Source organism: Chrysemys picta, chromosome 1, assembly GCF_011386835.1.
Source record: "Chrysemys picta bellii isolate R12L10 chromosome 1, ASM1138683v2, whole genome shotgun sequence".
NCBI lineage: Eukaryota > Metazoa > Chordata > Testudines > Emydidae > Chrysemys > Chrysemys picta.
The window spans coordinates 147,300,807-147,328,621 of record NC_088791.1 but is presented as its reverse complement, the minus strand read 5'-3'; the positions used below and the strand labels follow the sequence as shown (position 1 = coordinate 147,328,621).

General features: G+C 46.6%; 2 protein-coding genes across 23 annotated transcripts in view; one reads left to right on the top strand and one right to left on the bottom strand.

Moving 5' to 3' along the window:
- GDAP2 (ganglioside induced differentiation associated protein 2) overlaps window positions 1–1,247 on the bottom strand; it is a 44,254-nt gene extending 43,007 nt beyond the window's left edge. For 3 of the 7 annotated variants that reach the window (XM_005292728.4, XM_065586350.1, XM_065586356.1), the window contains exon 1: window positions 1,016–1,138. The gene's annotated coding sequence lies outside the window, so the exon portion shown is untranslated. Of the gene's footprint in view, window positions 1–71; window positions 281–1,015 lie in introns of all 7 variants that reach the window. The other 4 variants (XM_024109363.3, XM_065586363.1, XM_065586343.1 and 1 more) reach the window with 3 other exon arrangements.
- WDR3 (WD repeat domain 3) overlaps window positions 1,148–27,815 on the top strand; it is a 58,752-nt gene continuing 32,084 nt past the window's right edge. For 4 of the 16 annotated variants that reach the window (XM_065586282.1, XM_065586270.1, XM_065586225.1 and 1 more), the window contains exons 1-19: window positions 1,148–1,281; window positions 2,278–2,480; window positions 3,887–4,096; window positions 4,821–4,939; window positions 9,658–9,736; window positions 10,564–10,659; window positions 11,472–11,582; window positions 13,250–13,351; window positions 13,485–13,582; window positions 14,947–15,051; window positions 15,739–15,969; window positions 21,065–21,158; window positions 22,550–22,651; window positions 23,536–23,621; window positions 24,717–24,852; window positions 25,787–25,843; window positions 26,339–26,439; window positions 26,954–27,065; window positions 27,168–27,302. In XM_065586282.1, the coding sequence (XP_065442354.1) occupies window positions 2,310–2,480; window positions 3,887–4,096; window positions 4,821–4,939; window positions 9,658–9,736; window positions 10,564–10,659; window positions 11,472–11,582; window positions 13,250–13,351; window positions 13,485–13,582; window positions 14,947–15,051; window positions 15,739–15,969; window positions 21,065–21,158; window positions 22,550–22,651; window positions 23,536–23,621; window positions 24,717–24,852; window positions 25,787–25,843; window positions 26,339–26,439; window positions 26,954–27,065; window positions 27,168–27,302 (2,145 nt within the window). In that variant the 5' untranslated portion in view covers window positions 1,148–1,281; window positions 2,278–2,309. Of the gene's footprint in view, window positions 1,282–1,358; window positions 1,676–1,781; window positions 1,802–2,277; window positions 2,481–3,886; window positions 4,097–4,820; window positions 4,940–9,657; window positions 9,737–10,563; window positions 10,660–11,468; window positions 11,583–13,249; window positions 13,352–13,484; window positions 13,583–14,946; window positions 15,052–15,738; window positions 15,970–21,064; window positions 21,159–22,549; window positions 22,652–23,535; window positions 23,622–24,716; window positions 24,853–25,786; window positions 25,844–26,338; window positions 26,440–26,953; window positions 27,066–27,167; window positions 27,303–27,815 lie in introns of those variants that run through there. The other 12 variants (XM_065586260.1, XM_065586250.1, XM_042852137.2 and 9 more) reach the window with 6 other exon arrangements.

Below are 27,815 nucleotides of genomic sequence, written 5' to 3'. Positions count from 1 at the left end.
GTTCAAAACCCCATGAGAAAATAAAAATAGTACTATACTATGTAGCAGTCTGCCATTGAATTAAGACACACCTGGGATGAAACCTCAAACGCACTGAAGCCCTCAGATACTTGTATCGGTTTCTGACTGAGATCCAAAGTTTGTTCTTTTTGCACAAGTATACATACTTGTTGTGTTACTGAAGCATGTGGTACATTCCACATGAGCAGAAAGATTAGTAAAAACCAGAAGGGATGCAGAAAAAAGGCAACAGAAACACTTACTGGGAAGAGGGGCATATCTGAAAGGAAAGATTGAGAGTTGAAAATATATAGCTGGCAAAACAATAAACATTGGGGTGGCGGGTGTGATAACAGTGTGACCGATCCAAAGCAAGGTGACACGTGAGGTATAAATAGGAATACTATGGTCATTTCTCTCTTAGGAGAGGCTTGCAAGTGAAGTCAGTGATGTATAAGGTCTCCCGGCCTGAGAGCCCATAGCTGTGTTTCTGTCTGTGCAGCATCACACCTGTGCCCCTGGGGGCATAGAACACTTCAACACGCATCTTTCCCTTTCCCGCGATGCCTTACACAACGGAACAGCGACCCAGGACCGGAGAACACGGGCTGTGCCCCAGACAAGGGCCCCAGGCCCCCGGCCAGGATCCCGCCCCCCAGGGCCTCGCCAGGCGCAGAGCGCGGGAGCTGTGGCAGTTCCTAGACAAACGCCCGAAGTTTTTCTCAGCAGCCAAAAGCGACAGAGATAGAGACAGAGACACCCCCCCCCGCGCCGGCCGGGACACGCGCCCCGCAACCCAACCGACTCGGAGAGACAGTTACAGGCCGCGCGGCTGCAGCAGGGGGAGGGGGCGACCGGCCCCGCCCGGGCCCCTCAACACAGAACATACACAGCGACCCCACCCTGCCTAGCAACGCCCGCCCGGGGAGCTCCTCCTTAGCAACAGCCCCCAGCGCCACCCCGTGCCCAACCGCTCACTCGCGCCCGCCCTCCCCGCGGTCCACCCCTCACTCACGGGCCGGCCCCGCTCCCCCCATCTGGCGAGAGGGTCCCAGTGGTAGGAGTCGACTCAGCAACATCACCCCGGAAGTGGGCACTGAACCTGACCCACCCCTTCCGCTTCCGGATCAAAGCCGACCAATCCCGCACTGAACAGCCAGGATGAGCTCCTACGTCACTTCCGCCGGACTCTGTACAGCTTCCCCAGCCCGGCCACTTCTTCTTGTGTGGAACGAGAAGCGCTGTGCGCGCGCGAGTGACCCGCGGAGCCACGTGGGGGCGGTGAGCGCGGGGCCGGTGCGGGGCGGTGCGGGGATTGGGTGTTACAGCGAGCGCGGCACGGCAGCGCCTCCCGCCCCGTCCCCAGCGGGGTCGGTGGCCCCTGCCCGGCGCGCGCTGTCGGGCCTCGGTCCCAGCGGAGCTGGAACTAGGGCGCTGCGCACGCCGGGCTGGAAGTGGTTCCCGGCATGTGCCGGGTTTACAGTTTGTTTCAATAGCGCTCAGGTCCCCCCACTGTGCAAATTGTTCCGGCGCCCCTGCTCCTTACTGCCCCGGCGCCGGTCCCTGCCGCGACCCGGCATAGCAGCGGCTTAGGAGCGACCCCTCAGCCTAGGGGTGCGGCTTTAGCACCGTGGCGGGTCAGAGTGGTTGCTGTTGATTCCTCTGGGAGGAAAAAGTAATCCGAAGCCCACCACTACTTACTGGGAAGGAGAAATCAGGACAGTAGCGATGGTGGAGGGGGAAAGGGAACACAAAGTACATGTGACTGTGCAATGCAATAAGGCAGAGGGGAAAAGTGAAGGTAATGTGGGGCTGTGTGTATAGAGGCATCAGGGAGGAGAGAGCTCGGGTGAGGCCTCATCTAGAATATTGCGTTCGGTTCTAGGTTAGGTGTATATGGAAAGATTAAAAACAAAATATCTATAGCAATGGCGTGATGACAAAGAAGGAGCATGGTAATTCCCTATAAATATTTGTAGGGTGGAAGGTATAATTTAGGGTGGTTCAAAGTGGCAATAATTAAGAGTAATGGGAGTAATTGTGCAAAGAAAAATGTAGACTGAATAATGGAAAAACTTCGTGCAGTCTGGCACACTGGGGGGTAGTCTCCCAAGGGAAGTGTTGAGAACCCCCACGCTTTTAATGTTTGTCCGCTCCAGTTTAAATAATACTAGAAAAAGTTCTGCAGAGGAAAAGTGGACTTGATATCATCCAGCCCTAATTTCACTTTATACATGAAATTCTTCTCAGTAATTGCTGTCTTCTCTTTATGTCCAGGTCAGCTCCCACCTGGGTCTGGAAATTGCACCATGGGTCTCACCAAGCAATATCTGCGCTACACAGCTAGTGCATTGTTTGGAGTGATTGCTAGCCAGAAAGGCAACATCGTCTATGTGACCCTGCAGGGCGAAAAGGGCCGCTATGTGGCAGTGCCAGCTTGTGAGCATGTCTTCATCTGGGACACCCGGAAAGGCGAGAAGGTGATGAGCTGTTTTCCCCCACTGTGAACCAGAATGGGATGACACTGCTGTGTTGTACAGCAGTGAGACTAGAAAAGTGTAGCTGCATGAGTTATCTTTGCTGGGAGCTCCCCATGCAAAGAGATCAAATAAACTTAGAAATGGTGGTTTCTAATATGCCAGAAGTGCCCAAAGTGCGGCCAGTGGCCATCAGCTCCTTTAGAGTTCTGTAGTCTTGGCTGGGGGGCACACTCACTGGCATTGAGATGCTATGATGGTGGGGTCATAAGAAGTGCCAGACATAGACTACAGTGGAGAGGAAATTCCAGGTTTCCAGTGTGCAGTGTAGCCAGGCAACTCAGATCAAGACAGAGTCTGGAACTTATAGTGACCATGGGCTGCATTTCAAATAAGATGAGTGGATCTGCAGTCTCCTTGCTTTTATGCAAGCTACCTGCTGATATAACCTTTAGATTATTGCTATGTCTACACTATGCAGTCGATTTAGTGGGTCTAGTGAAGACCTACCAAATCAACAGCAGATCACTCTCCAGTCGACCCCTGTACTCTACCCCCAACAAGAAGAGTAAGGTAAATCGACAGGAGACTTTCTCCCGTCAACCGCCCCAGGGTGTAGACCCAGCAGTAACTCAACCTAAGGTACGCAGTTTAGCTTGGGCCGACTTACCGCAGTAGTGTAGACATAGCCTAAGTTTGATTGCTTCTGACACAAGTACATGATACACGTACCCTGTGTGGGGACCTTTCCTACGCAAAACTTAACTGATCCTGATTCTTTCCTTTGATCTTAAATGATTTATTCCGGTGGAAAGGAATATAAGTGTCAGTCTCACTGAGCCATTCTTTCTCGTTACTCCTAGAGTTGAGTATGAGATTTGAAGTTCCACTGTTGACAATGCAGAGCAGTACAAAAGGACATGAAGAGTACTGCTTCAAATGACATATTAGACCCAGAGCTACACTAACACAGTGCTTTAGGGGTCTTTTGGAATTCTGAACTCATGTACACCCCGTGGAAAAAAATACTTCTGTTGTATGCCTCAGAGGAGCTAGAATGGAAAGGAATTGTCCCGTGAAGAAATTTGGGGTGCCTCTTTTACTAGCAAGCAAGAGGAATCACTTTCTAGCTGTTAGACTTCTGGGTTCTAGTCCTCGTTGCACCCTGATTTGCTGTTTGGCCTGGTGACATCATGTTCCCCCTCCATGCCTCAGTTTCCTCCTTTTTAAAACTGGGATAATGGTACTCCTTCATTTCAGTAGCAGATTGCGAGGAATGAGTTTCTAAAGTACTAGGGGTCCTCAGGTGGAAGGCCTGATAGACAAACAAAGGATTCTCTTCCTTCTGTTCCCTATGGGTGCATCTAGCTCTAACACATCACAAACACCTTGTCTTCTGAAAATTACAGGTTCTCATCCTTCAGGGTCTCAAGCAGGAGGTCACTTCTCTCTGCCCATCCCCAGATGGGTTGCACTTGGCTGTTGGATATGAGGATGGATCGATCCGTGTCTTCAGCCTCCTAAGTGGTGAAGGGAATGTCACTTTCAATGGACATAAGGCTGCAGTTATGACTCTACAGTATGATCAGCTGGGAGGCAGACTGGTGTCTGGCTCAAAGGTGAGAGCTGGTAGGAGAAGCCAAGTCTGGAATTCAGTTCTTTCATAAGCAGGGAGGACTAGCTGCTCTGTGGAGATAACTGTGGCTATGTCTACAAGTCAAGTGGCTTGGCTGGGAAGGGGCGGATGGTGCACTGGAATAGCTGGAGGAGTGTTAGTGAGAGGATCTGGGTCAGATTCACAGCTGAGTTGCATCACAGATCTTTATGGAAGGGCCGAAGACTGCAATAGGAAGGGGTGCTGTAGATCAGGACTAAAGTGCATTAGCGGACCTGTGCATGGGGGAGTATAGGGCTGGAATGGTGGGGGTACTACAGGCCGGGCATGAAGTACATCAGCAGAACTGTTCATAGAGAGCCAAGGACTGGAATAGCAGGGGGGCTGCAGGGCAGGACTGAGGGGCACTGGCAGAGCTGTGTGTGGAGCCCAGGACTAGAATAGCGGGGGGCTGCAGACAGGGACTGAAGTACCCGGGCAGAACTATTGAAGATGGGGTTTGCTAGGTCTGAAACAGCAGGGGGTGCTTCAGGCCAATACTAAGGTGCACTTGTAGAGCTGCATATGTGTGTGCGGGGAGAACAACTCCTGGCTTTATGAGCCCTTCAGTGCGTACTAAAACTCAAATTTAGGGGAAAGCAGACTCTGCCTGTCTAATGTAGTGTATTGGGTCTCATGGTAGAAGATTCTGCTGATGTCCATCCTTTGTGATATCTCTTTCCTTTCAGGACACAGACGTCATTGTGTGGGATGTCATCAACGAGAGTGGGTTGTACCGGCTGAGGGGGCACAAGGATGCTGTCACGCAGGCGCTCTTCTTGAGAGAGAAGAACCTCCTGGTTACCAGGTACACTGCCTGCCGAGCTTGCTGAATTGAGGATTCAAGGCTTTACTCGTCTATCGCGTCATGTCAAAACCTATGGACTTCATACACAGAAATGAAGTTAGATTTCATAAATGGTGCTCTTTTCGCAGAATGAACATATTCTTTATAAGCTTCTTTAAAAAAGCCTTATCATAACATACTAACCTTAACTGTGAGCCAGAGACTTTTTAAAATACATTTGTTATCTTGATATCTAAATGTTTTTAAAGAATACCATTAAGTGGGGAATATCCGCTAATGAGACACTGTCAACTTAAAAATAATTATTCTCTGAATAGTTTTTAAATCTACTGTTAAATATGGTACCTGAGATTACTATAACAGAAGATACATTTATACTGCGTCCCATCATGGCTGGACAGATGTGCTAGCTCTGCTTGAGCTAGCATGCTAAAAAGAGCAATGTAGTGAGCTGGCGGCTTGGGCTAGTCACCTGAGTACATACCCAGGAGGTCTGGGTGGGTTTGTGCTCTAATGTGCTCCCAGCTGCAGTGTATGTGTACCATGAGATTAGCAGTATGTGTACAGAATGCATTTGACAGTACTTTGTGTAAAGTCACTTTTGCTTTTTCCCCTGTATAATCAATTGGATTCCCTTTTGCTTGTGAATCTTTCACACAGTAATAGGACAGAAAAATAATTTTTAAAAACAGGGAAGTGATTATAGAACCATTGAAATTGATAGGGAGACATGGGCACATGTAGTACCTGAACTGTCTTTTAACTCCTCTTAACATTTACTAGCTTTAAAGATGACTGTGTTGCTTGGCAGGAGAATTTTTTGATGAAATTGTTTTAAGAATCTTTTATTTACTAGATTTATGTATCAGTTCAATAGAAAAAGTGTATCACATCAATTTAGGGTAAAATTATGCTGGTATCTTTTATTTTTCAGATTATTGATGAAATAATAGTGTTTATTTGGGGAGTCCGGTGGCAGCTTAAAGACTTAGGCCTTGGCTACACTTACCCGCTAGTTCGGCGGCTGGCAATCGAACTTCTGGGTTCGACTTATCGCGTCTAGTCTGGACGCGATAAGTCGAACCCGGAAGTGCTCGCCGTCGACTGCGGTACTCCAGCTCGGCGAGAGGAGTACCGCGGAGTCGACGGGGGAGCCTGCCTGCCGAGTGTGGACCAAGGTAAGTTCGAACTAAGGTACTTCGAACTTCAGCTACGTTATTCACGTAGCTGAAGTTGCGTACCTTAGTTCGAATTAGGGGGGTAGTGTAGACCTGGCCTAACAGATTTACTTGGGCATAAGCTTTCATGGGTAAAAAACCCACTTCTTCAGATGTACGGCTACCCCTCTGATACTTGTTTATTTGGTGTTAGAGTTAAACCTGTGTTGTGAAGAAATATGCACTTGTTTGTTAGTTTATAAAATGGCTTTATTTTCACAATTTTCTTAATATTACCTTCTTTAGTGTTGGTAAATGAAGATAGTTCTTAATTTTAAAATAAATAGATGGGGGGTTGCTATATATTTCTATGGAGATGCTTGGGCCAGTTATGCCCTATTCCTCATAACAAAGAGGAATATCAGCCTTGAACATAGTTATGACTCCTTATTTAAGGCTGATTTTTGTTTTTCCACCGGAGATTTGACCTCTTTGTTATGAAAACTACAGCATATTCTTACCCGGTCATTCAGCATTTACTGAGTACAGCATTTTCTTAACCATTTACATGTACACTTAACTCATTTAATAGCTTGTGTTGAAACTAATTTCAAAACAAGTCCTTTAAGAAATTTAGTGCTTGGAGTCCGACATTTTTCCTCCTGTCGTTGCTCTGAAAGATTCTGTGATTGCATTTGGGCGTCAGGGCTTGAACGGCTCCCCATACGCTGCATCCGTGGCCCTACTGCATACTGAGGCAGGAACACGCGGGTGTCGTTAAAGTGCAGACACATTGGGACACAAGGGAGTGGGCTCCCTGCATCCTCTCTCTGCACAATGCTGGTCTCTAACAGCACTCTTCTTCTCCATCCAGCCCGTGCACATCCCCTCACGTATGGCCATTTCCCCAGTCTTCTTGGCTCCCTATATTGGTGTTTTCTGGTATTGGAGGAGCTCTGTGGGGGGAGAGGGAGAAGAAAGTGGAGATGTGGGGGCAGGGAGAAGCAAGGTCCCAATGTCTTTGCTTATGTATCAGCTCCCCTGCTAGTGCTGACTCAGTGTGCAGTGGAGCTTAAGGTATGTCTACATTGATGACTGTGTACCCAGGCTTCTTGTCAGGCTTGTACGTGTGTTGCTGCCTCTTCCTGGCACCCAAGTTACCAAGTCATCATTACAGCTGTTACTTACAGGTATACCTACCCATGCTACAATCACACTGCTTGCAGTGTAGAGGTGCCCTGAGGCTGCCGTGCCAAGGGAGAGCCTTTAATGTGCTGGTGTTTTGACAAAAAAAAACCCGTTGATATTAGTGGAAACAAAATTGGGCATGGAATTAGACAAAGTAATTGCTAATAACTTTTTACTTTATTACAACTAGGGCTTTTGAGTAATTGCAGTTAACTCATGCGATTAACTCAAAAAAATTAATCGCGATTAATCGCACTGTTAAGCAATAGAATACCAACTGAAATTACAACGCAGAATACAAAGTATACAGTGCTCACTTTATTTTTTATTACAAATATTTGCACTGTAAAAAGATAAAAAATAGTATTTTTCAATTCACCTCATACAAGTACTGTAGTGCAATATCTTTATCATGAAAGTGCAGCTTACAAATGTAGGTTTTTTTGTTACATAACTGCACTCAAAAATAAAACAATGTAAAACTTTAGAGCTTACAAGTTCACTCATCCTACTCCTTGTTCAGCCAATTGCTAAGAGAAATACATTTGTTTACATTTACGTGAGATATTGCTGCCCACTTCTTAATTACAATGTCACCTGAAAGTGAGAACAGGCATTCGCATGACACTGTTGTAGCTGGCATCGCAAGATATTTATGTGCCAGATGTGCTAAAGATTTCATATGCCTCTTCATGCTTCGGCCATTGTTCCAGAGGACATGCTTCCAGGCTGATAATGCTTGTTTAAAAAATAATGCGTTAATTAAATTTGTGACTGAACTCCTTGGGGGAGAATTGTATGTCTCCTGCTCTGTTTTACCAGCATTATGCCATATATTTCATGTGATAGCAGTCTCAGATGAGACCCAGCACATGTTCATTTTAAGAACACTTTTGCTGCAGATTTGACAAAATGCAAAGAAGATACCAATATGAAATTTCTAAAGAGAGCTACAGCACTTGACCCAAGATTTAAGAATCTGACGTGCCGTCCAAAATCAGAGGGATGAGGTGTGGAGCATGCTTTCAGAAGTCTTAAAAGAGCAACGCTCTCATGTGGAAACTACAGAACCCAAACCACCAAAAAATAAATTCAACCTTCTGCTGGTGGCATCTGACTCATGCTGATGAAAATGAACATGGGTCTGTTTACACTGCTTTGGATGGTTATCAAGCAGAACCCGTCGTCAGCATGGACGCATGTCCCCTGGAATAGTAGTTGAAGCATAGAAGGACATATGAATCTTTAGTGCATCTGGCATGTAAATATCTTGTGACATTAGCTACAACGGTGCCATGCAAATGTTTGTTCTCACTTTCAGGTGACGTAAACAAGAAGCAGGCAGCATTATCTTCTGCAAATGTAAACAGACTTGTTTGTCTGAGCAATTGGCTGAACAAGAAGTAGGACTTATTGGACTTGTAGGCTCTAAAATTTTACATTGTTTTATTTTTGAATGCAGGTTTTTTTGTACCTAATTCTACATTTGTAAGTTCAACTTTCATGATAAGAGATTGCACTACACTACTTGTATTAGGTGAATTGAAAAGTACTATTTTTTTGTTTTTTACAGTGCAAATATTTGTAATCAAAAATGAAGTGAGCACTGTACACTTTGTATTCTGTGTTGTAATTGAAATCAATATAATTGAAAATGTAGAAATGTCCGAAAATATTTAAATAAATGGTATTCTATTATTAACAGCGCGATTAATCGCATGATTAATTTTTTTAATCGCTTGACAGCCCTAATTACAACCTGTTATTGCACCCTGTTTCCTTCAAGTAAACCAGGAAACGTGACTCCTCAAGGAGATTTAATTATCTGGGGAATGTAAAGGGGAGTACAACCTGTATTTGATTCTTTGAGCACCTTGCAAATGGAAAAGTCCTAAAACCTCTGATAAGCTAAAATGCAGCTCTGTCTGGTGCATTGAATTTGACACAGATCATTACACGGTTCATTAGGACAGGCAATGAAGAATATTGTATCAACTGAAAATACAAGGGGAATTTAGGGAGACCCAGTGTTGGAAATTTGGCCAGCGCACCAGGCCTGACACCCTTGCCCTTAAAGAAAGCAGAATGGTTTCTCCATTACACTAGGCTGGGGTTTCAGTGCTGACTCTAGGAGGTGCCTCCTAATGAATCACCAGCTCATATTTCTGTATTGCCTGTGTTTTGCTTGATCTCTTATCCTGACTCAGCTTAGCTTGGGAGACCTGCTGAGATCCTAGCCTAAATAAGTCTGACCTCTGACATCTTGCAGCATGCTTTACCTTTTGTGTTTCTTACTCTCTTCAAAGCGCACAGTTTTGGCTGAACTCTGGGGACCTTGCCTCATGTCTGGGTGATGTCATTTGTTTTTTTCAGTGGTAAAGACACCTTTGTGAAGTGGTGGGACTTGGATACGCAGCACTGCTTCAAAACACTGGTTGGACACCGTACTGAGGTAAATAAAATTAAAGCTGGAGAGAGGGAGTTAGTTCAGTACAAGTATCACAGCACACGGGCTGCAAAGTAGCTTCCATTGTTACATCCACGCTGCTCAGGATTGGATTTTTTTTAGGTTGTAAACACAGCCCCTATGAAATATTTGTGGTTGGCTGTTGTGAAGAGGGGACAGGTGAGAAGCCTTGTCTGTTGAAGAGGCTTGTACCACTCTTGCTGGGAGTGATATTTCCAAACTAGATGTCCTTGTGCAGTATCCTACATAGCAGGGGCTTGGGCTCTCTGTTCTCATTTTCCCTTTTAAATTAAAAAAAAATAAAGAAATTCAGTGCAAGAATCCTGTTACATACAACATTAATGAGGAGATTGAAATCCACCGACATGATGAATTCCTTGGCCAAAGCCCTAGTGGCAGTGTTAACTTTGTCCTTTGTATATCGGCATCTTAGGGCAGGAACATTGCAGGCTATTGTTTGTTGTACTGTCTTCAGGAGCTACTGTCTTTCAGCTAAAAGGTTAACTGCAAAAAGGAAAAATCTGTTTTCTTTTTTTTTTTTTTTTTAAATAGGTATATAAAGAGACCGTATTTTCCCCCGTCAGTCCCCCCCCCCCAACACCCTCTCCAAGCAAACAAAACCCCAAGCAAACCAAAACACAAAACAAACAAAATCCCCCAGACCCCTTCAAGGGGATAACACTAAATCTCTATCCTGGAGGGATGTTGTATGGCTAAATTCATTAATGTTGTTGGGGCGTGCTGATACTGTGGTGGTGGGAGACCATATACCTAGACATAAAAGATGCTTCTTGGTGTTTTCTCCTTGGCAGGTGTGGGGACTAGCCTTTGTGTCACAAGAGAAGCGTCTCATCACTGGCGCTGCAGACAGTGAGCTCAGGGTGTGGAACATCACCTACATCCAGGAGGTAAGAACTGAATGCATCATCTCGGTCGCTTTGCTCTGGAGTGGATTGAACTGGAACACAGCAGGACTGAGTGGCTTTCTGAGATGTGGTCAGTATCCATCCAGGACACTCTCAATGTGAAGCAAATGTTGTTTGATGGCTTTAACTGTATGTTTCTACTGGCTCCCAGCTCTGTTGTAGTTCTGTGCAAACTGCCTTTGTACGTGTGTGGGAGCTGTCCTAAGAATGGGGCACTTCTTACTACAGGATCAGGCAGAGTGAGAAGCTGGAGGAAATTCTTATCTGGGGACATGCATGGTGGCTGCAGACCACTCCTTCTCTTTGTTTAAATTGGAGTTAGCCAAAAAAGCATGAAATGACTGGTGGCCACCCTCCTCTTCACTGTATGGGTGTGGCTTGTGGAGAGGACAGGTTTTGACATCCAGTGCTTCACTTTGGTCTCAGGAGAAGGCCACTTGGATTGGGGTGGTGCAATGTGTGCTGGAACTGATGGTCTGCAGCTGGCTTCATTTCCTGCCAAGTACATGCAGCCCTCGGTGTCCCAGTCAGCTGCTGATGGGGACCTCGGCTGGGCAATATTTGGGAACCCTGTTTTAGGCTGCATTGTGGAAGCTCTTCTGTAATGGGCTGGTTCCATTTGATTACCATCTTAGGGCTTCATTTCATAGAGCATCTTTCATCCTGATTGTTCTCCTGAGTAGTTCAGAATGAAAGCTGTGACAGTGTTAAATGGCTGGAGGGGATCGAGGTATAGGTGGGAGGGAAGCCAGGGTGTGCTAAGTGTATTTTTTTTCTTTGTCTGCCACAAGCAGGCAACAGACCCTAATGAGCCAGAATCCAAGAAAAGCAAAGGGTCTCTAGCTAAAGCAGAAAAGACTTCTGAAGTGGATGAGATCTCAGACCTGGATGAGACGCCGGAGGAGGTAACCTTTTTCCCCACTCTGGCTAAGTGGTGCAGGTTCACAGGGTGTTTGTTGTGCTGTCAGTGAGGGTAGATACACAGCTCAAATAACTAAATGGGGGTTTGGGGACAGACCTGGTTATCTTGCTGACACTTGCCTCGCTCTGTTGGCTTTGTGCCCTGGGGATGATCTCTAGCGCTTCTAGAGAAGACACTCCAACCCATAAGCAAGGAATCACACCAGTGTGTTCTACCTTCCTCAGGAACAATCTCTCACACTTCCCCAAATACCCCCAAAATAGCAGCAGCAGCCTGTGCCTGTATTTGCTGGTAACCTGTGCCAAAGAAATCCCCAATGTAAGCATATTGGCAGGTCTCTAGAAAGACTTGGCGGTGCTAGCAGAGCTCTTTCCTTGTAGGAAAGAGACTACAATAAAATGGTCACTTTCCACCTGCCTCTGTTCAGTGCTGAAACTGATTCACCTAGGACTTATTAACAGTACCCTATGTCATAACCAGGGATCCTAGTTTTCTCTGATTTTAAAAAACCCACAAAAATCCCCATTTCCCCACAATTAAAATGGAATGCTGAACTTTAGTTTCCCTCGCCACGCTATATATAGGTATCAGTTTAACACAGTGTTTTATTGATATACAATAGAACCCTGTTTATCCAAGCCTCCGGTATCTGGCTCTCTGTATTAACTGAACTATCAGCCGTCTGGGGCTGACTGCAGTGGGGCTCCCGTGGTCAGTGCTGTGTGGCTGAGTGCCCAAGCCCCACCTTAAAATAAGGGATAGAAAGCCAATCTTTGCCGATCCTCCTGATTATCCCAATTTTTGATTATCTGGTTCCAGTCCCAATTAGATCAGATACATCGGGTTCCACTGTAAATTTAAAGCACATTCAAAAATCAACTACAAGAGGGGGAGGTTGCAGGCATTAATAAGTGGCACTAGTACTTTCAGTAACATTTAGTTAATAGTTAATACATGTTTTTATTTTTTCACAAAATTTAAAAACTAAAGGTTCTCTGTAAAAACACAAATTTCACATTTTTCCGGGATAAATGGATTTCGAAGAACCCTGGTCATGAGAGTCTCAGAGAGTGGTGCTGCCATGTTTAGAATCAGCTCCTATTGTGGGAAGCCTCTTCCACTTAGGTCAATCAGCACCTGACAACCTTTCACTAAATTCCTCCTCTCTGGATCACTCACTCACCTGTTGGCACTTCCAGAATCCTTTGAAGATTTCAGCTTCACTCATTCAGTTATAGCTAGACAGGCAGCCTTAACTCTTCCTTCCTTCCTTCCTCCAGGAAGTTTCTCTGTCTCTATTTTTAAGCAGGTAATTAAATGCTCTCTCTCCCCCCCACCTTTCTCATCTCTCTCCTGCAACAGGAACTAAAAGCTGGTGCCTTACTTTTATAGAAGTTCAGATAAATTCCCTTCCAGTTAGTGACATGCATGTTTCAGTCCATGAAAGAATGTTGGTTCTCCGATACAATGCAAGAAACATAAGTTAAATTTGTGCCTGACACAAATGTTTGTTTGCTGTTAGTTCCCACCTCTTCCTTGTCTCTTTTGAATGCTAGTCAGATGTTGTAGACTCTGCCCTTTCATTGTTGTATCTAAAGACTTGCTTGACCTTTCAGACTACAATTGTTTTGCCTTTCTGTATCCTTGTAGCGCCTCCTGAGGTGCAACAAAGCTGGCTCCATCATGCGGGAAGGAAGAGACCGAGTAGTTACTCTCGCCACTGACCGGACAGGCAGGATCCTAGCCTGCCATGTAAGTAATATGCTTTGGGGGCTTTTGCTAATGGACTACAGAGGAGGTTCTGTTGTGTGTCTCAGGGACTCTCCACTGCAGCAGCTTCTTAGGCAACTTGCTGCTAGTATTAACTCTGTGAATTTGTCTCCAGGGAACAGACTCTGTTCTGGAAGTATTTTGTGTCCTTACTGAGGATGAAATTTGCAAGAAAAAGGAAAAGAAAATGAGAAAAGCAAAGAAAAAAGCCAAGTAAGCTCTGTTTTTGTAAGTTGATGATGTCCACGTGCTGAGAATTGACAAAAGGCCCATCCAGGGAGAGGGTGCAATGAATGAATCATGAACCATTTGCAGTTAGTCTGCTGTTAACATGTTTGTCTGTTCCTGGCTTGTTGGTGCTGGTGTGAGCCACGTTGTTCTCTGCTCCCAGTAATTGTGAGAAAATCACTTTCCATCTGATTCTCTTGCAAGAAGTGAATGGGATGAGGGGATGGACAGAACGCTCCTGGTAAAGCCCCACTTGTACATCACCATCTATGACTCAGGAGAGGCACAAAGTAAATACACTTCCCAGTGCGAAAGCTGGTGGTGCTAGGCTGAATAACCAGTGTCGCTTTGACATCTACAGATTGTGAGCCTTGAGGTGGTATGTGCCAGGTTCAGATTGGGGCAAATTGTCTTTTAGTGGACAGCCTTTTATTATAAGTCTATTTTATGCTTCTCCAGTGTCCATCGTTCATACATCCCCTAGTGTCTAACAGGTGCCTCACAATAGCCCTGGGAGGTAGGTGAATGTTAGCTCGCTTCATGGGAAATCTGAGGCACATGGAGGATACATCTGTTTATATTTTGGTAGTGCCTAAGGGCCAGAATTAGGAATCAGGACCCCATTTTTCTGAGCTATGTACAGACATGGAACAAAGCAATGATCCCTGCCCCTGAGAGCTGTCAGCCTGTTGGCTTGTCTACGCTTGAATGTTAATTTGGATTAAGGTAGAGTATGAATTTAAAGCACAGAAGCCATTCTTGAATAACTCCATGCGTGGACAAGCCCTAAGTACGTGGGTGGGGAGGGATGCAATTAAGTTGGTGTCTTGAACAAATTTCAACAGTGATATCTACTTCCTGCCTCCCTAAATTGCTCTGGTGGTTTCAGTTTGATAGAGTATTCTCTTGCACTTCCTGTCCTAAACCTGTGGCTTGTTGCTGTGCTCCGATAAACAATTTCACCTTACTGGAGTAGGTGGATTCTCCTCACTGAATAGTTCTCATAGCAGGGTGTGGTTTGATTGCCATCTTAATAAGATGGTCTAGGATCATTATTCTCTAACTTTGCAACAAGAGTCCTGGGATCTCTTAAATTCTTCAGGATTGCCAGCAGCGTTGTTGGCCATCAAGGTCTGCACTGAAGAGCATTGCACCTCCACTAGAACGGCACCTGTGTCAGCGCTGGATAAGGGTCCAGCTAGTTTAATTCGTAGAGGAGTTGCAGTTAGTTTGTTAATTTTTGGGGGCTGGGGGGTGAATGTGTCTGTACATTTCTGTCCCATGTTAGCCTATGACTGGACTGGCAGTGCCTGGTAACCTGATTCCCAATGGTTGTCTGACTTTTCTAGACCGAAGTCTGAGGAGGAGGAAGAGGAGCCTGAAGGAAGCGTTGAGATGAGTCTGCAAGAAGAGATTCAGCGAGTCACTAGCATCAAAGCTTCTGCTAAAATCAAGTGAGTGCAAAACCCTGTTCTGGGGTCATTGCTGCAGCTCAAGCACCCATTGAGGGGGCCATGACTTGGGGAGAATTTGTATTTTACAAAGGTGGCTCATCTGAAAAGATGAGAAGCTGAGACTCCATAGAACTTAGAGCTGTGGAAAGGCCTGCAGGATCCCAGTTAGTCCACCTCCACCCCCATATCCCTACAGTGTCTTCACAGCCCTTCCATCAAGATTGTTCCCTGCAAGGGATTCTCTAGGGCAGTGGTTCTTAAACTTTTGTACTGGTGACCCCTTTAACATAGCAAGCCTCTGAGTGCGATTTCTTCCCCCTCTCCCTCCCCCCCCCCCAAATTAAATATTTAAATATATTTACACTTTTAAATATATTTAACACCATTATAAATGCTGGAGGCAAAGCGGTGTTTGGGGTGGAGGCTGACAGCTCGCGACCCCCCATGTAATAACCTCTTGACCTCCTGAGGGGTCCCAACCCCCAGTTTGAGAACCCCTGCTCGAGGGGCTTGCCTCATCTAGTTTTAAATGACCGGTCTGATGGGGCTTCTACTGCTGCCTTTGTTAGACTATTCCACTGCTGACTGCCTCCCCTATCAAGAAGTTGTTCTTGGTGTTTTCCTTTAGTTTATATCATCTTGTTTCTTCTAGTTATGACCCTGACTTCTCTTTGTCCATTTAAACAGGTCGTTTGACTTGATTCTGTCTCCGAAAGGAGAGCTGAAGGCCACCTTACTGCTCCAGAACAATACCATCGAGTCATACATCCTGATCCCATCAGCACAGGTCCCCCAAGTTGTCCGTGCATCCAAGATAACCATTGGAGGTCACCGCAGTGATGTCAGGACACTGGCTTTTAGCTCTGACAACATTGCTGTCCTCTCAGCTGCTGCTGAATCTGTTAAGATCTGGAACAGGTGTGTGTTCTGATTCTGTAAATTCTTCTTCGTCTGCCAAGAGTCCTTCTCCCAAAGGTTGGGGCTGTTCAGGTTAGAGGGGAGAATGGGAAATGGAGAGGGAAATGATCCCAAGGAATACAAAGTGATGAATTGGAATAGAGAAGGTGGATGAGGCACTCTGTTTACTCTTTCTCATTATACAAGGACAAGGGGATGCTTCTTTCGTGAAACTGAAAGGCAAGAAATTAAAAATGTACTACTAACCAAGGGAAGTCATTACCACTAGATATCATTGAGGCTAAGAGTTTAATGGGGTATATAAAAGGACAGCTCTCTGGATATTGAGGATATCCACAGTCTTGGAATCAAAGAATTGTAGGGCTAGAAGTCACCTCAAGAGGTCATCAAATCCAGCTCCTTGCATTGAGTCAGGACCAAGTAAACCTAGACCATCCCTGATAAGTGTTTGTCCAGCCTGTTCCTGAAAACCTCCAGTGATGAGGATTCCACAATCTCCCTTGCAAGCTTATTCCAGAACCTACTGACCTTTATCGTTAGAAAGTTGTTGTTGTTTTTTAATATTTAACCTAAATCTCCCTTTCCTCATAGGTCAGGTCTAAACCTTTTATCGTTTTCATTGCTATCCTCTGGACTCTTTCCAATTTATCCATATCTTTCCTGAAGTGTGATGCCCAGAACTAGACAGAGCACTCCAGCTGAGGCCTCACCAGTGTCGATTAGAGGGGACAGTTAGCTCCCGTGTCTTATGTACGACACTCCTGTTAATACAGCCCGGAATGGTATTAGTCTTTTTCGCATCTGCATCACATTGTTGGCTCATATTTAATTTGTGAACCACTATAACCCTCAGATTCTTTTCAACCGTACTACCACCTAGCCAGTTATTCCCCATTTTGATTTTTCCTTACTACGTGTAGTATTTTGTACTTTATTGAATTTCATCTTGTTGATTTCAGACCAATTCTTTAATTTAACGTTTTGAATTCTAATCCTGTCCTCCAAAGTGCTTGCAAACCCTCCCAGTTTAGTGTCATCTGCAAATTTTATAGGTGTTCACTCCACTCCATTATCCAAGTCATTAATGAAAATATTGAACAGGAGTGACCCTTGTGGGACTCCACTATATACTCTCTGTCTGAAAGCCAACTATTGGTAACTACTTTGAGTACGGTTTTTCCGTTTTTTTCTTAGTGTATGCACAACAAGCCTCATGTGGCACATGACCAGGATCCATCACTGAATTTGGTCTGTTGGTTGGATCATTAGCTTCCCTGGCCCAATCAGTTTTGCACCCACCTTATACTAATTTCATCTAGACCACATGTCACTAGTCTGCTTGTGAGAATGTCATGTGGGGCTGTATCAAAGACATTACTAAAATCCAGTTTTGTCATGTCTATAGCTTTCCCCTATCCACTAGGCCAGTAACCCTGTCAGGGAAGGAAATTAGGGTGGTTTGGAATGATTTATTCTTGATAAATCCATGCTGGCTATTCTCTATAACCCTGTTATTCTGTAAGTGCTTACAAATTCTCATCTCTGTCCTTCAACAGGAACTAAAAGCTGGTGCCTTACTTTTATAAAAGTTCAGATAAATTCCCTTCCAGTTAGTGACATGCATGTTTCAGTCCATGAAAGAATGTTGGTTCTCAGATACAATTGTTTAATAATTCGTTCTAGTATCTTTCCAGGTATCAAACTTAGGCTGATTGGTCTATAATTCTCTGGATCCCCTTTTAAATATAAGTACTATATTGGCCCTTCTCCAGTACTCTGGGACCTCATCCTTCCATTCTCCATGAGTTCTCAGAGATAACTGCTAACAGTTCTGAGATTGCTTCAGCTAGTTCCATAAGTATCCTACGTTAAATTTCATCAGGCACTGTTGACTTGAATACATCTTACTTCTCTAAAACAGCATACTGGGTTAGATGGACCATTGGTCTAACCCATAAGGCCATTCTTATGTTCTAAATATTTTTAACGTATTCTTTTCCTATTTTGGTTTGCGTTCCTTTCCCCTTGTTAATATTTATTGTGTTGAGAATCTGGTCCCCATTAATCTTTATAGTGAAGTGTGAAGCAAAACAGGCATTAAACACCTCAGTCTTTTTAATGCCATCAGTTATTAGTTCTCCTGCCCTGCTAAGTAGGGGACCTAAACTTTCTTTCCTCTTTCTCTTGTTCCTAACGTATTTAAGGAACCTCCTCTTATTGTCTTTTATGTCCCTTGCTAGGTGTAACTCATTTTGTTCCTTAGACTTTCTGATTTTGTCCCTATGTGCTTGTGCCATTCTTTTTGTACTACTCCTTGTCAATTCATCCATATTTCCACATTTTGTAGGATTCCTTTTTGATATTTAGGTCATTGATGGAGCCATATTGGCCTCTTACTATACTATTCTTCCTGTCTATCCTTTGCATTGGGAGAGTTTGCAGTTGTACCTTTAATATTGTTTCCTTGAGAAACTGCTAGCTCTCCCGAAGTCTGTTATCATTTAGATTTTCTTCCCATTGCATCTTACCTACCTGTTCTCTGAGGCTGTTCAAGTCCACTTTGTCCTTATTCTGCTTCCCTCACTTATTCCTTGCCTTGGAATGATATAATCTATTATTTCATGATCACTTTCACTGAAACTGGCTTCCATCTTCAGATTCGCAACCAATTCCTCCCTGTTGGTCAGAATCAAGTCTAAAATGGCTGTCCTTCTGGTTACTACTTCCATTTTCTGAAACAAAAAGTTGCCCCCTATACGTTCCATGTAGTGTTTGGAAATTTTGTGTTTTGTCATATTACTTCTCCAACAGATGTCTGGGTAGTTAAAGTCCCCCATTACTACCAGATCTTGTGTTTTGGATATTTCTGTTTGTTCTAGAAATACCTCATCCACTTCTTCCAGATTTGATGGTCTAAAGTAGAGCCCTTTATGTCACCCTTATTTTTTTCCCCCCTTTATCTCTACCCAGAGACTTTGCCTCTCACCTCCTTCTGGACCTTAGAACATGTATGTATATATATTCTTGATGTATAATTAACATCCTCTTCCCTTTTTTCCCCCCATCTGTCCTTCCTGAACAAGCTGTACTCTTCTATACCAATATTACAGTGATAAGATTTATCCCAACAATTAAGTCATAATTTAGCTAATGTATTAATACTTCCAGTTCTTCCTGTTTATTCCCCATAGTCCTTGCATTTGTGTAAGGACATCTAAGATGTTGAGCAGATTCCCCCACTGATTTTCCCTCTTGTTGCTCCTATGACTCTATTGTAATTTTTCATGTCTCCCCCCACAACATCTAACCCTCTTAAGGTTGCCCTTCTTTATGCTCACCTGTGGGCTGTTGTCATCTGCCCCCTTTGAACCTAGTTTAAAGGCTTCCTTACTAGGTTGGTGAATCAGCATGCGGAGATACTCCCCCCTTCTTGGGTCAGGTGGACCCCATCTCTTCCCAGCAGTCCTTCTCCCCGGAACAGCATCCAATGGCAAAGGAAGCCGAAGCCCTCCCCTCAACACAATCTGCAGAGCCATGCATTCATCTCCAGACTGTGCATGTCCAGGCCTGGGTCTTTACCCTCAACTGGGAGGAAGGACAAGAAAAACACCTGGCACCCCATCTCCTTCACCCTTGCTCCCAAAGCCCTGTAATCACAGTTGATCTGCTCAGTATCATTAGGGCCCAGATGGATGAGCAGCATGGGGTAGTGGTCAGAGGGACGGATGAGCCTCAGCAGTCTTTCTGTTGCATTTCGGATGTGGGCTCAATCAGTCTCCTTCCTGCAGAGTAGCCAGTTCTCTTTCCTCCTCTGGTGTACTGTAGTTATCTGAGGTTGGCTAGCATCCTCCATCCTGGATGTTTCCGTGTGCATCCTGTCGATTGAAGTCCTTGCCACTCCTGCAGCTCTTTTACCAGCTTCCTGAGGGACTCCACCAACACACACTTCTCATACCAGGTGGTTCTCCCTGCCTGGATTTCTTTGGTGGGGATATTCAGGCTGCATTCCCAGGAAGTCAAGACCAGAACCTATGTGGAAGTCTCCAGGGTCAGGATGCCTGTCTCGTGGCATGTTCCAAGAGGTGCAGGCACAGGAAGAGCTAGCAGTGGTGTTGCTGACGTGCCGTTTTCCTCCCATTGTGGGCTCTTTCTTGTAGAGTACCTGCCAGTTGTGGGGTGAAAAAAATCACACATGCTGATGATATTTTTCCATGTGGGATTCTAATCCTGTGTTTTCTGACATAAACCAACCACTAACAGCGTGGGCCTAGGGAGAAACTTCATCCCTGGACATAGCTTTGGGTTTTCTTGTACCTTCTCTGAAGCATCTGATGCCAGCCACTGTTGGAGATAGGATGTTGGACTGGTTGGGTCACTGTTCTAACCCACGATGCTATCGCAGAGCTCCCTCGCCGTCACTGACTCCTCAAGCACTACTCCCCTGGGACATTGCTATCCTCTGAGAACTCCTCCTGCCCTGCTCCCTCCTCCTCTCTGAGCCAGCTGTTTTCAGTTATTTTGTGAGGGAGAGGTAGCAGCCTCCCTGTTCTCTCCCTCTCTGATGTAGGGAGCAGGTTTGGGGATCCCGTAGATTTTCTGTTAGGATCTAGCATCTTAGAGGTTCTTGGGTGGGCAATTAACCTTCCTGTGGGCTAAAGCACTGAGGCTTTGATTCTAGGTGGCACTTGTCCTACCCCAGCCAATGCAATTTCTCACAAGCCTGCTGGGCTTAGCATTTGCCCTGCCAAGATCATAATACCCCACAGTGTGATAGTCCTAGCTGGCTGAAGTACCCCGTTGCTGCCATGGGCTGCTCTCCGTCCCTCTTGACAAGAATGAGCCGGGGGCTGACTGTGTGCTCAGTTGGCTTTCAGGGAAACCTTTTCAGTGCAGTTCTGGGGTAGCAGCATTTGAGCTGGAGGGCCAGGCTCTGAGATGGATTTGTCCCCCTGGATGGTGCTGTAATCTCTGGCCTCCTGTACAGTGCATGAGAGAGAGGCCAGTTGCTGTGAAAGGCCTTTTAGCAACACAGCTCATTTAAAGGGGCAAGGTCTATACACAATGATGGAATTGCGCATGCTGCTTGTGCCCACAGGTCGACCCTGCAGTGTATCCGGACTATGGCGTGCGAGTATGCGCTCTGCTCACTCTTTGTCCCGGGAGATCGGCAGGTCATCATAGGAACTAAGGTAACTGGTGGTTTTCAAACTGTGGGTCACGACCCAGTACTGGATCACGGGATGTAAGGCACTGGGTCGTGGTGACTCTGATTAGCACCACTGCCCAGGCCATTAAAAGACCCGGTCAGTGGTTCTGCCCAGCTAAGGCAGGCTAGTCCCTACCTGTTCTGACACCGCACTGCGCCCTGGAAGCAGGCAGCAGTAGGTCCAGCTCCTACGTGGGGGGGCCACGGGGCTTTGTGCGCTGCCCCCGCCCCGAGCACCAGCTCTGCACTCCTATTGGCTGGTTCCCGGAAGGAAGCTTGCCCTATCACCCCCGTGGCACCGTTGACCGGGAGCTGCCTGAGGTAAGACCACACCCAAACCCTGCGTCCCAGCCCCCTGCCCCAGCCCTGAGCCCCTCCCAAACCCGGAGCCCCTTCCTGCACCCCAAACCCCTCCCTGACCCGCCCCGCCCCACACCTGAGCCCCCTCCCGCACCCCACAGCCCACACCCCCACAACCCAACCCTCTGCCCCAGTCCTGAGCCCCTCCCACACCCCAAACCCCTCATCCCCAGCTCTGTTGGGCGCTGGGCATCAACAATTTTCTTCAACTTGGTCACCAGAAAAAAAGTTTGAAAACTGCTGGGCTAGGGAACCTTCCTAAAAACTTCCACCATTGCTAATACTGGTTCAGCTCCACTTGCGTTAGCAACATTGGCAGCCTTAATGAAAATGGGCAGTCCCTGGTGATCACCACTGCTCTGGGGCCCTCTTCAGAGCATGTCTGATTGGCTTAGTGCTGAAAGTGCCTGTGGCAGCTGGTGCCCTTTCTACCCTAGGTGTAGCTCGTGTGGGTTGAGCTGGCTGGTGTTAGCAATGGTGGGATGTTTTTGAAAATGTGATTGGCTGTGTCTAGTGGCCATCGAATGCTTTGAGGGCCAGAGACAGGGGTGCAGCAGGTCAGGAGTGAGGTGTATCAGTGGAGCTGCATGTAGAGATTCCAGGCCAGGGGCAGCTGGGGATGCTGCAGGCCAGCAATGTATCCTCTGTGCTGAGTCCATGGACGGAGCTGGTGCCTTCCTCCTGGCTGCCAGTAGGATTCTGCCTTGGCACCAGGATGCTCCTCTCACACTTCATTTTGTTCTGAGAACTGCCATTTTCCTCCTCCCAGTTATGTCTTTTTAACTTAGCTGGGCTCCGCTGCTGCTGGCTGTCTTGTTTCCCACTGCGATCCCTGCTCCTTTATCACAAATCCTTCTGTCTCTGGGACTCTGTGCTTCAAGTTATCACACCCTGTTTGCGGCTCAGGCCTGCAGCCTGGGCTTTGGATCTGTTCACTGCATCTCAAGCTGTCTTGGCATGTACTGGAGACAGAATAAAGTTGCTAACTTGCTCTCTGTCAATTTGTCTCCCCAGACAGGGAAGCTGCAGCTGTATGATTTGGCCTCTGGGAGTCTGCTGGAGACACTTGCAGCGCACGATGGGGCCCTGTGGTCCATCTCCCTTTCACCAGACCAGGTAACTTTCTTTTAGTGGTAGGTCTGCACTGCTCTCAGGAAGCCTGTGTCTAAGGGGTGGCTTTGGGGATGCAGAAGTTGGCATTGTAGGGTTTTGATGTGGGAGGTGTTCATCACCTTTGCACTTTTGTTTGGCATTATAAAACCTGCTGCTGTTCAGTTCTGCACACCTGAATCTGTCTTGGTAGTACACCTATAGCCCTCTGCTGTTATAGTCTGGGATGTCATTTTGTGTGTTATCAAAACAGTGACAGCTCATTGCCTTTCTGGAACACTTCTCATCTGCAGATCCTAGAGCACTAGGAAGACTTTATACCTGATCCCAGTAGTGTAAATATGCCCCCTGGAAATGCGATTCTACAAGCAGACCATTTCTGTGTGATTGATACGGTGTTCTAGGTGCAATGATACGGTCGCATGGGTTTTCATCCTACACAGCGAGCGTACACACATCCACTATCTACAGCAGATCAGTCAAGTTGACCCTTGTTGCTCCAGAAGGTTGTCAATATACCAGACAACCTGCTGGTACAGGCTACATCTTGATTTATCCTGCCCACTCCACCATCTTAAGTTCATTCCTCCTGAAAAAATCCTGTCTGCCAAAGCCTTTGAAATCCAAATGTGTTTGTGTCTTCTGCCCAGTAAATAAAAGTTCTGTGTTCCTACTGAACCAATGGTCAGTGTGACCTGCTCTTAGCCTTCATGCTGTAGGAACTTAAGATCTAGGCTGGGTCTTAAGGTCTTATGAACTTAAGTTCTTGTCTGGAACTTAAGAGCTAAAGGCTCCTCAAGTGTATGGACCTTGCTTTGGGTGTATTATTCTTCCTGAGTGCAGTGAAAGTGCTCTTGCTTGCTTTAATTTTAAACTTCTTTCTCCTTCAGCGTGGCTTTGTAACAGGAGGTGCTGATAAATGTGTCAAGTTTTGGGATTTTGAGCTGGTGAAGGATGAGAATGGCACACAAAAGAGGTGAGAAAAAAGTCTCTCTGGAGGCAGCATTCCATCTCTGCATTCCTTCTCCCTGCTTGATGGTTTGGCCGTAGTTGGGGTGGAGGGGGGAGGAGAGAGAGAGAGTGTGTGTGTGTGTACACACAAAGGTCTGAGCCCACATACTGCTGGCAGTTAATGCAGCTGAATGCAGGATTCTCACCACAGCTCTAGTGCCTCCCAGCTAGAATTGAGCAACGTTTGTTGACTAAACTGAAATGTTTGGCGGAAACAAATATCTGTTCTGACAAACTTCTTCATTGGGAAGGTTTCTCAGTCCAGGATGGTACCGAGTGACACAGCATCTGAGTGATTCACTCTGCACCCTAGGGTTTAGAGCACTCTCACCTGGTATGTGGGAGACCCAGGTTTGTATTACCGAACCGCTAAGTTATAGAGTGAGTCACTCAAAGTCCCTGCTCCAAATCAGGCAGAGCAAGATCTGACCCTGGGTTTCCCACATCCCAGGTGAGTGCCGACCAGGCAATCAGGTGTTCTGAGGATGGGTCTCTCATTTGTTCAGGAGAAATTTTGCACATTCTTGTTTTCATTCTGCGTCGGAGTGAAACCAAATTTTTGAAAGCCCAAAACTTTTTGTGAAGCAGAATTGTTGTTTTCCGGCCAGCTCTGATTCCATTCTCTTTGCAGTCTTGTGTTGCTGAGGATTTGTGGATTTGTTGAGTCCTACTCACGATCTCTCGTGGGATTCCCCAGCCCTCCTCCACATTTTAATTGCTTCATTTCGTTGCACCTTACTCTCTTAATTTCCCAAAGTGAGACTGAGTGGCCTTGTGCTACTTGCTGCATTCTGTGAATCTATTCCCTGCCATGCTGAATTCAAGTCGCTTTTGGGTCACTGGTTTCAATTCTTCTTCAGTCAGATTCTCCCTATAGATGAGTGATAGATTGGTCAGTGAAATCCATATGTGCACAGCTCCCGGCTCATTTCAGTCCTGCTTCATTCCAAGAGTCAAGGAAGGTGGCTGTGCGTTGGAATAAGCTTGTGAGTTTGTGTTTACACCCTTGGCGCTCTGCGTACAAGGACAATGATGCTATTTTCCTCTTGGCCGTTGCCAGGCTCTCCATGAAGCAGACACGCATCTTGCAGCTGGATGAGGACGTTCTCTGTGTGCGTTACAGCCCCAACCAGAAGCTGCTGGCCATCTCCTTATTGGATTGCACTGTGAAAATCTTCTACACAGACACGCTCAAGGTGGCCTCTTGCCTGGGCTGGATGGAGGGGTTGGGGTGAGAGTTGGTGTGGGGGGCAGTGAGGAGAGGGGGCTGACTGGAGCGGTGTGGGTTGGTTGCTGGAGCAGAGCTGCTGGCTTACCTGGTGCAGTCGCTGTTGTTGTATGGGAATGGTGTCTGAAGCAGTAATGTAAGGCTGGGGAGAATTGGAGGGGCATTTATTAATTAGTTGGCCAATAATAACAAATGGAGAAGCCTGCTGACTTCTGGTTCTGGTCCCTATTTACTGACCAGAATCCCACCAAATGCTGGCCAGACTTCAGTGGGAAATCTGCATTTAAATTGGAAAAAATAAATAAATCAGGCCCTCCCCTGGCTACAAGTGTCCTGCTGCACTGGAGGACAAGGCCAGTGGTGGTGGTGCCCTCCCCACTCAGTGCAGGAGCCTTGTGGGCCCCCTTCCCGTCTTTCTCTTGCTCCTCCTCCCTATGTCTGTGAAGAGATTTGGGGGTGTGGCTAGAGCACCTCTTTGACAGCTCTCCTCCAGTTAACACACAGGCACCAAACTCTGAAGCCAATGCCGGAGGGAGAGCCTCCCTGCATGTGAGAGCAGGCCCCCTTCCTGTGAGTAGTGCCTGACAGTCAGATGGTCCTTGGACTAGTCAGTGAAACAGACCAGCATATGATGCTTAGGAGCTGCACATAAAATGCTGACAGATGCACAAAGAAAGCCAAGCGAAAGACGTTGTCTCCTCTCTAATCTGTCAGTGATCTTGGGTATTGTTCCTAACAGTATCAGCTGCCTGCCGTCTTCCCTGTAATCATAGGCCAGCTGCTAATCTTCACTGTGAAGGTGTTTGGAAGCGCAGGCACCTCAGAATGTAGGACAGAGCAGCAGGCTTTCAAAGTGCTGTGCCCAGCATTTCTAACTAGATCCATTTCCTATTTCTTTCCAGTTTTTCCTGTCTCTGTATGGACACAAGCTGCCGGTGCTCTGTATGGATATCTCCTATGTGAGTGAAGTGGGGGCTGCTCACAAAAGATCTTCAGGAAATCTGCCGATGTTTGTGGCCTTAAAAACTGACCACAGCCTTGCTTGGGAATAGAGCTAGGCAGGGCCCTCTAGCATGGTGATTCCTAAGTGGACTTAAAAATCACCCAACTACCCACCTGAACTTGATAGGACCCAAACTAATCCTCACCCATTCCGCAGTCCTTTGCTAGCTGCAAAGGATTGTGGGATTAGGTCATGACAAGAACTCACAAGTGAATTTTGGGTGGAGGAAAGTTTCTGTAGAGTTCGCCCCAACATTTCCCAGCCCCCCAATTGGCTGCTTTGAGATGTAATACAGCTGTACATCCTGAGCTGGTAGATGGAGACTGGTTTCTTTGGCCCTTGCTCATTAGTCATGTACTGTTCAATCCTAGCGGCCAGCTGAGAGGTCATTGTAATCCCTTCCGGGTCAGTCAGTCAGTCATGCCCCTTCTCTCTGCTTTGCTTGGTGTAGGACGGGGCCTTAATTGCAACTGGCTCTGCTGATAGGAATGTGAAGATCTGGGGCTTGGACTTCGGCGACTGTCACCGGTCTCTTTTTGCTCATGATGACAGGTAGGCCCTGGTGTGTGTGGGCTGCAGACCCCTCACCCAGAGAAGTGGGATCCACTGATCTTTGCCCTGGCGGTGAATTTTCTCCAGTGCTCCTGCGGGGGTGGAATGTGGGCCCCTGGCCTGCCCCTGGTGTGGCACTGCGTAGGCACCAGAGTGGACAGGCACATCTTCCTGAGCAGTGGTTCTGAAGCACTGGTCTGTGGCACAAATGGTGGTGCCCCCGGCTCCCCATGCTTCCTCAGCACATTGTTCAGTGCTCATGCCCTGCTATGGAGCTCGGCTGAGCTCCGCTGGGGTAGAGCATGCAGGAGAGCGGAAGGCAGCAGAGGCTGGTACAGTTGATGTCTTAGTCTGGTAAATCTCTTCCTCCTACCTCCTGGAGTCCCTGCAATGCCCAGGGAGTGCTGCCGCGGGGCAGGCAGAGAGGATGCTGCTGTAGAAAGGGTGTTGGCTTCAGATATTTCACTGTCTCCTTTCCTGCCTCTGTGATGGTGATCCCTTTCTCTCTCTCCAGTGTGATGACCCTCCAGTTTGTGCACAAGTCCCATCTCTTCTTCACGGCCGGGAAGGACCACAAGATTAAGCAGTGGGATGCGGATAAGTTTGAGCACATCCAGACCCTGGAGGTAAAGGGTTTCAGAGAGTGACTCAGGCCTGGGCAGCCATTTCCCCTAATGACTGGGAGCATTGGTGGTGGTCATGTCTCACCTCTTCCCTCTGACCTGTAGGGACACCACCAGGAGGTGTGGTGCTTGGCACTCAGTCCAAGCGGAGACTACATCGTGTCTTCATCGCATGATAAATCCCTCCGCCTTTGGGAAAGGACAAGGGAGCCACTCATCCTGGAAGAGGAGAGGGAGATGGTAAGAGCATTAGCCTTTCCTTGTGGTCTCCTACAAGAGACAATTCCACCCTAGTTTCTCCTCAGCCACTAAATGCCCCTTCTTAATCTTCAGAGGATCTTACACAGCACCTAAGAGATCTCTGCTCACTGTTTACCTGTGTCTGGGAGTAAGATGCCCAGAGGTGACGGGAGGATTCCAGGGGGATTGCTAATACTGCAGAGAGAGGCACAGTTGCCTCCAGCATTATCTTCAGGTGGCTCAAGATTGCATTGGCCGTCTTTTCTTTTCTCTTTCCCTGCTATATTGCATTGCAAACTCCTGGCTAACATGCTCTCTGCTATGCTGCTCCCCAGGTTTCCCTCCAAGTAGATGTTTTGTTTTCCCCAGGAGTACTGGCTGCATCTTCTCCTTTTGTTTTTTCCCTTCAGGTCTTTCTAAGCTCTGCAGGCCCCTCTTAACTTTCTGCTCTCCGTGGTGTTTGGAGGACTTTCCATCAGTGACAGCAATGGGGAGTTTGTTAATTAGCTGTAG